Source organism: Tupaia chinensis, unplaced genomic scaffold (assembly GCF_000334495.1).
Source record: "Tupaia chinensis unplaced genomic scaffold, TupChi_1.0 Scaffold000597_1, whole genome shotgun sequence".
NCBI classification, from domain to species: Eukaryota; Metazoa; Chordata; class Mammalia; order Scandentia; family Tupaiidae; genus Tupaia; species Tupaia belangeri.
In genome coordinates this window covers 1,599,093-1,607,674 of record NW_006160114.1, presented here as the reverse complement: position 1 = coordinate 1,607,674, position 8,582 = coordinate 1,599,093, and the positions used below count along the sequence as shown (strand labels likewise).

Here is an 8,582-nt window from a genome sequence, read left to right as displayed (position 1 = left end):
CTTTCCCTAGAATCTCGTTCTTCCAAAGTTTTTCAGTAATTGGCAACTCCATTCTTCTAACTGTTCAAATTGAATACAACTATCTGTCACCCCTTCTACTACCCTGTCCCCCTGAAATATTGCTATTGCCTACCAACTTACCTAAAGAGAAAAAAACAAATTTTGCAATCTACAGAAAGACACCAACAGGGCATCCTATGATTCAGTTCTGACACTATCTACCTGGAGATAGCGTTAGATATACAGGTTCAGGTCTGAGCCCTATAAAACTACCCCCATTTCAGCTGCCTGTCACAAGTCCAGGCTACCTGTATTTCTGACCAATAAACAGGAGTTCGATGTTCCTCTCGCTGGGTTCAGTTTGCTAGGAAAGTTCACAGAACTCAAGGAAATGCTTACGTATACTGGTTTGTTGTGAAGGATATTCTAAAAGATACCAATGAGAAGAAGAATAGGGCAAGGTATAGAACAGAAAGGGAATGAACGTCCATGCCCTCTGCTCATATCACCCTGCCTATACCTTCAGCCCTCCTCCTTCCTTTCCAGGATGCTGGTGGGTGGAGATGAAAGTTTTAACTTTTTAATCTTCTGACCACTTGGACTTTCAGACTGGCCCCCTAATACAATCTAGGGGCTCTACCCTAAATCACCACATTAGCATAAACTTATCTGTTACCCAGGAGCCTCACTAAGAATAAAAGGGTCCCAGCCAGCAGGTGGTGTAGTGGTGAAGATGCTGGATTCCCACCTGGTCAACCATGGTTCAAGTCCCAGACTCAGGCTTGAAAAGTCACACTGAGCACATGTGCAGTTGTACCCAAAATCCAGAAAGAATGGAGAAGGTACTGTGGCACGGCCATCTCCCTGGAGGGTGATTTCTTACTTTTCCTCCCTCTCTGTCTCCAGCAAGCACGCACATTCCTATGGCCAAAACCTTAAAAATGAAAAAAGAAAAGAGTCCCAATGCTCAGGAAGTCCCAAGGGTTTTAATTCTGTGACATGAACCCAGGACCAAGACCAAATACATTTCTTATTATACCACAACTAGTCTCTCTGCTTCAGGCCTTGCCAGTTACGCATGGTATTTTCACACAACAGCCACAGTGATCCTTTTCTTAAGTAAGTGAGATTATGTTACTCTGCCAACATTCTTGCTATGGTTCCTTACTTTACCCACAGTAAAAGCCAGACACCTTACAAAGGCCTTGAGACATCCTTCCAGAACCAGCCTCCTACCCTACTTCCATGATTTTTCTGACCCATCTTCCATAATTCTGCCTCTCACTTATTCCAATGCTGCTCTGCTGTTTCCATCACAGTAGCACATGATGGGCTGCCTCCACTCTCTCCTGGCCTTCCTCTGTTTACCCCCTCCCTGGACGCCTTGTTCTTATTCATCCCCTTCAAGCCTTTCCTCAAATTTTGATGTTTCAGTGAAGTGTCCCCCTCACCCCTGTATTTAAAATCACACTTCCCCCTTTCCTGGCATTCCAGTCCCACTGTTGTATTTTTTCTCCAAAGCACCATTTATCATCTGACACAAAACAAAAATTTTGTTTATTGTCTTTCCCAATCTGGTTATAACCTTACGGGCAAAACATTTTTGTTTTATTCATTATTGCACCCCAACACTGTATCTGACACAGTGCACACACAGTGACATTTGTAAAACTATTTACTGAATTAATACACAAAGAAATTTGTTTCTATTTGTAAGCATGTCTGGGATTGTTTTTCTTCAGAGTATCTATCAGCAACTGTGACGATTAGTTTAGTACTTTCCAAACTTGCCTAAGCATCAGACTCATCCTCAAAACTACAGGATTCTGGGTTAGTTTTAATTAGCATCTTGGTATAAAACCCAGAAATTTCCAAAATGCACTCTTGGCACTTCTAGTGAATGAAGAGATCTGAAATGAGAGGACTGGATTCCATCTGCAGTGTTGCTGCTCTGTGATCTTGTGTTCCTAACTCTCTGAGTCTATTTTCTAATCTACAAAATGAGAATTATCTTGCAAAGCTTTGAAAAATAAACATAGATAAAACAGTTTCATAAATTGTCATGTACAGTAAAACACGAAATGCTACAGAATTTAATGAACTCCTACATAAAAATTTTACCAGTTGGTAGATTACAACAACTAATTCTAAAAGGTATTTATAGTCCCTTAAAGTTTCAAACACATACTATTTAGCTCAGAACATATATATTGTCTTTAGACTAATCATTTCCAAAATACTCTTCCAGGTATATTATACATATATAATTTGTCTAATCAGTCCCAAATTGAATAACTCAAACAGACTAGAGAGTATATCTACTACATAATAATAGCTATGAGGGAACCTCAGAAGGTTAAAAAGAAAATCAATCTTGAAATGTATTTTCTCCTCTCACAAGGTAATAAAAACAAACGTTCTTATGTAATAATTCAGGAAACAGGCAGAAAAACAACAAATTATTTAAATTGTATACCAGACACATTTAAACACTCAAATTATCTATGTGTTATCTAAAAATTTAGTGCTTACAAATACAAAGAAAAAAAAAAAAAGACTAAAACCTATATGGTATATAAGATTAATGCTTTACCTGCAGATCCTCACACAAAAAGATAGATTCTTCAAAACTAATTCGGTAAGTCTTTAAGGCTTTTAATTTTCCCTTCTCTCTACAAGCTGGGCAATATCCATCTGCTGTAACTTTAGCTGAATCAAAACTCTAAAAGAGAAGAAGTAAGTTAAAATAGACATTCCTCCATCATATCACATTATTAAAAAAAAAAAAAATGGAAAGGTAACCAGAAAAAAGTTACAATTTTCAACAATAATAAAAATATCCTGGCAAGATTTTTTTTAAAAAACAGCAAATAAAAGAAATGCATGTATGGTTTTAAATACAGTTATTCTTCCAAAAAGAATACATTACAGCTTTAAATATTGAATTTTAAGACTAGCATCAGTTTTATTTGCAAGAAAATTGTAATAGCAACTGCCAGGGAAAATGTATACTTCACATTTTCAAAATAGTAAACCATAAGGTCTGTATATTATTTCTACTTTCACAAATCAATAAAACACAGAGAGTAAACACATTAAAACAATCTTTCGCCATTGCTGTAAGATTTCCGTGGAAGTCACAATTTTTTAGATGTTAACTGGTAAAATTAAAACTGAATTTACATCTCAAAACTAAGCGGAACAATAACAACTTTGCACTGAGGCATAAAATAAGTTCACTAACTTTTCCCAAATACCCCACCATGTGGAGTGAAGATATCCCTATATCAGTCCCTGGTCCAATCACTGGCAAACCATTTCCAATCTTCGGAGAATCCATCATTCCGAGTCATTGGCTAATTTATGCCACTTGAAACATGTCAATATCACTAAGGATTTTTCAATGAACCCTGGAAAAAAAAAGTCAATAGACAATTAAATAAAAGTTCTATTAACTCTAAAAAAAGGCTGTTTTTTTTATTTTTAAGATATATATATGTGTGTATACATACATACATATATAAAGCATTATCTTGAAGGCTCTGTGTCCTAAGTAGAACTATTCTGAAATGAAAACAAACCTATATTGCATTATCTTGAAGACTCTGTGTCCTAAGATGAACTATTCTGAAATGAAAACAAACCTATATTTATTTATAAGCCTAGTAAATTTATGGAGATAGAACAGAGATTGACAATACAGTTTTCATAGCAGAGACTGTTCATAAGAAAATTACGTAAGCTTGTAGAAAAGGAAGCTACTATTTAAAGCAAACTATATTGACCAGAGTTCAAATATGCCTGTGTTGCACTGATAAAGTATTTTAAAAACTTCAGCTCTATTACTTGACAGGGACAAAAGAACCAATGAACCACATACTCCCTGGACATTCCTATTGTATTCGACCACCAAGAATACTATTGCACCACTTGGGAATAATGCCACTATTTAAAAAGCTGCCAACAAATTACTATTTTACATTACCTGCCCAAAAATATAAATACTGTCATAGTACAAATTACATGTGACAAGCTGGTTGAGTGTAGTTCTATGGAGTAAAACCACATTTGACAAAGTGAAAATTATCAGATATTGGGGCTCAATGTAAGGCAAAAAATAATTGTTAAAAGCAGTTTTGAATATAGGTTTCAAATACAGAGAAATCAGATACAGAAGACCTCTAGGCCAATATGAATTAGCAGCACCACGGACCACCAGACGTAAAAGCCAAAAATTTCTCCAGACATTGCCAAATGTCTCTGGAACCTCCTTATTGAGAACTATATACTAATGCTAATCTTTCTATTTTAGGCTCATCACAAACGCCAATTTACTATTTTTGCTGTTTTATCCGTAACTTACAAAAGGGAAGGAGGTAGGAAAAAAAAAAAAAAAACTTCTCTGATTCATAAGTGATTAAAACAGCATATAGGTTTTGCACCTGCAGATCTGGGTCTAGATTTACTTGTAAAATTGATTTGCTCTAAGAATTAAACAAGGTAATACATTTAGTAAAAAAGCTTGGAACCTGATACATAGTAAATTAAAGCTACAATTTGGTGCTAGCTTTATACTTTATGTATAAATATGAAGCATACTCTATCATTCTCCAGTATTCTCAAAACAGAAATTGATAGGCTATATACTCTGAATAAATTGTTTTTGATTAACTTTCTATTTGCCCGAAGGACACAGAAAACATTCTAAAGGTTAAGTAAAACACGAAGAGCCTTAAAATCTGCTCTCCTCATTCTACCAACTGAACCTTTCAATGAGAAGAGTAGGCAAAAACACAAAACCCTCAAAGCCGATTTAAAAAAAAAAAATCCAAACATTGGCCTCCAGGTCTTCTTTTAAGTAGACAATTTATCTTCCACACAAAATCCTAGGGTGGTTCTTATAACTTAAGTTGTCCCTAAATAACTGTCTTCAATGTCCTTTCTTCAAAAATAACCTGCTCCTTTTACCTGTATCTTCCCTAAGATCTGATGTCTCCATCCTTTCAAAAACACAACTAAAAGTTTCTCTATACTTGCTATTGACTCCAGCCTGATTCGGGGAAAGCCAGTCCTGTTGAACAGCTCAGTATGACCTTAAGGGTAGCACTATAACCTACAGCTTATTGCACTGAGCCCAACCTTTCCAGCCTTCCTCTACCCCACCTCATCCCAGCATCTTTCTTCTGACTCTCCCTTATCCGTCTGAGAGCCAGTAACACTCCAGAGGTCCTAAGGTGAATTGGTAGTCCGACACGCACCCAGTTACAACGCAATGGAGGTGTAAGAGTCAAGTTGGCCCTAGAGATTGAGCAAAGGTATCCAATTAAGCTTAATTCACAGTCCCGTGTGCAAGATGGAACCCCCCCCACACACACACACACACCACCGGAGAAATAACTGCTCCAGTATAAAAAGGGTCTTATTACTCATTTGAGCTTGTCCTCGGATATCAAATGGGCTCAGCACGCGAACTACCGGAGGCAAGGCCACCACAGGCTTCAAGCCGGGAGACAGAGTCGGCTTTCAGCGCCTAGCCCTATCCGGTGCCAAACTCGGCGGTTCTGAATCTGAGACGTACTGGACCCAGCGAGGTGAGTTTCAGAACCAATCCAACCTTGGAAACCCAGGGAGGCGCAGGGTTCCGTTAACCTGCCCATCTCTACACTCCCTGGAAACAGACACTCTGGTTTCTCTTCAGTGTTTACCTCTCCTGTAACTCTACACCTTAATCAGCAACCCTGCCCACCCGAACCGTGTCCCAGCCCGGCCCAGCATTTTCGCGCGCCGACCACCCCATAGGTCACCTCAGTTCCGTCCCTTTCTCTTCTTTCGAGAGCCGAAGGAAAGTACTCCCTCTTTTCCCCTATCTATCCCGGGGACCCCCCGCCCCTCTTCCTCGTACCGGGTCGATCCGAACTCCTGTACCAAATGGGGCTCCACACCACTTAGTTGCAACGTTCAACCCACGTTCCCCTCGGACGGCTCCTCCCCCACCGGCGTCGCCGCTAGGAGAACAGCTTCCGGTTTGAGTCCTTGGAAAAGCATCCCCCTTCCTGCTGCGCGCTGGGCCTGAAAGGACGTGGGCGTGGCGGAGAACGCGAGCCGGAGCACTTCCGGCCGGGCTCCGCAGGGGCGTGGCCGCCCGCCCTGCTACCGCAGCCGCAGATTTAGCTGCGGCGGCGCGTAGGGGCGGATTGAGCTGCGGCGACGAGTAGGGGCGGGGCCGGTGGCTGCAGAGTCCGCCACGGGTTCGGGGAGGCGACGTTTCTGGAAACTGCTGGAAAGCGCTCGAGTGGCGGAGGGGGGGGCGGCGGCCAGGGGGGGGGGGGGGGTTTAAACAAGGGCGGGGGCCGTTATGGCGCGTCCCGCTGCGGAGGGATTCCACTGTGGAATGAGACTGGCTCGCATCTCCTTCGCCCTTCCCGGCGCTGGCGGGGGTAGCGACCCGAGCCGGGTGTCGTCGGGCTAGGGGTGTGGAAAAGGCTCCTGAAGCCGTTGGGGGTGCCGTGGAGGCTCTCCGCCGGTCGGTGGTTGCGACTTTTGGCTTTCATACCGGGCTGCACCAGGCACCATAGTCCGCTCTCCTAAAGCCTCGGTGAGAGCCGGGGTCCTTCAGTGCGTGTTCACAAAGGGTCACCACACATGGAACTGCCCCTCCCTGCTCCCTAAACCCCACGTTCGAGGCCAGGGGCTTTTCTACCAAGATTCTGGGGTGTTTCTCCTTTTCTCTCTCCTAGATCTTCTCACGGTAAGGGGGAGTAGCGGAAGCACAGGGACTATGCTGTCCATGACCCGTTCTGACTGGTCAGCCAATCTGTCCTGCTGCACTACCGCAGCTGCCCTGCCTGGTTTTAACTTCAGAGGAAGGGGGAGTTGTCATTTAGTTTGTAAGTTTAAAGCTCTGCTTTCGTAGGAAGGTCATGCGGTTGAAGGGACATCGTGACCGTGAATGCTATTTCTGATTCTGCATTCTCGGTCTTGGGGACAGTGTATTCCCAGAAGTTCTTTCGGCCGATTGGTTCTGTGTCCTAAGATAACGATTTGCAGTTTCTGACCATTTCTTTACAGAGTAAGCACGGTTGGCATCTTGTACTGTGGGTTTTTTTTTTAGTGGTCTCTAAATAATATGGGAATAATGCTGATAGTTTTGATACGCTGGTGTAGAGGAATCAAACCTCGGGTTAAGGAAGAAATTTTTTAGTAAGGAGGATTTTAGTTATTGATATTTCTCTGTGGAAATGGCCAAGAAATCCAACTGGAAGTTTTCTTTTTATCCAGACAAAAATGGGCTAATTACTTTCTGTTTACTTTTTTTTTTTTTTTTTTTAGTTCTAGATTGTTAATATACTGACTGACTTGTTGTAAGATCCAGCTAGTATCTTTTAAATGAATTATGGAAATTTGAGTATTTCCTTCTGAAACAGTAGCTAAAACTGGGAAGGTTTCTTTCTATAGCTTATCATTACTACTTCAATTTTAGAATGGAATACAGTAATTTTTGTTTTGTAATAAATACAGAATATGCGCTCACAAATTGACCGAAACAATTGGTTTGGTTAAAATTTCGTTAAATTTTTAAGCTTGCCAGAGAACATCACCTAACGTATCAAAATCAAAAGTTATTTTCCACAAAGTTGATTTGTAGTCTTTTCATACTTGTTTAAATCTTTGCCAGAAAATTAAAATAAAAAAAAAAAATAAAGGGAAAGAAAAGACAAGAACAAGATAGAGATGGGGCTTGGGTTGTGAACAGAATGGAAGGAGTTTTAGTGTGTGCCCTGTTCTGACTTCAGACTTTTTTCCCCCTTGTAGGTAGGAAAAGTTAAAGGGAAAGATTCTGATTTAGGAGCTCATACAGGTTGACTAGAAACCATCTTTTCATTTTTTTCATTTCTGTTATTGTACAAGTAATCGTCCCACTACTTGGGACCATACAATTGAGAAAATGGTATTCATTTTTGCTTATTCCTTACCAGTATATTTGGAATGCCTCTTTCCGTGCAATTACTTTCTAGTGGAATTAAATCTCATTGCCTCCATCCTCTAGTCAGCAATGTAAGACAGAAATTTTATTTATCTATTTCCTTTCATAAGCTCACATGATTTAATCAGAGGAAGCTCTTATTAAAGTATTAAACTAATGAGCAGCTACAATAGGAGTACAGTGCTGTGCAATCAGAATTTTACATTTTTCCTAATTTTATCTTCTCGTGGTAGCAGTTATTGCACTCTGCTAGGTTGGATTCCTTAAACCACAGGTATTCCATGCTGACCTGGGATGTGAAAGCTGCCTGCTGTGATGGCTTGTTCTGGTCCAATCAGAAAGATAAGAGTTGTAATTACTAACCATACTTCCTAGCAGCGCCCTATGAGGACAGTCTGTAATTCTTTTTTTCAAATCTAATATTCAGAAGGCTCTAAAAATGAAAAACTTTTTAAGTTTGGATACAAAATTCATTTGGTAGCAAAATATGGCCTGTACTAAGAATCAGGTATATGTAATCTTTATTTACCCCACATGTTTTGCTGAAATAGTAATTTGTTAGATTATGGGGCAGCCTTTGCTCACTGGTATGTGGGGT

General features: G+C 40.5%; 1 protein-coding gene across 5 annotated transcripts in view; it reads right to left on the bottom strand.

Moving 5' to 3' along the window:
* Positions 1–6,013, bottom strand: part of USPL1 (ubiquitin specific peptidase like 1) — a 46,483-nt gene extending 40,470 nt beyond the window's left edge. For 2 of the 5 annotated variants that reach the window (XM_006158424.3, XM_014591562.2), the window contains exons 1-3: positions 5,903–6,013; positions 3,245–3,410; positions 2,594–2,722 (exon numbers count right to left, since the gene is read on the bottom strand). In XM_006158424.3, coding sequence (XP_006158486.1) covers positions 2,594–2,722; positions 3,245–3,343 — 228 coding nt within the window. In that variant the 5' untranslated portion in view covers positions 3,344–3,410; positions 5,903–6,013. The other 3 variants (XM_006158425.3, XM_014591561.2, XM_027775675.1) reach the window with 3 other exon arrangements.
* Between the last annotated feature and the right edge of the window lie 2,569 nt (positions 6,014–8,582).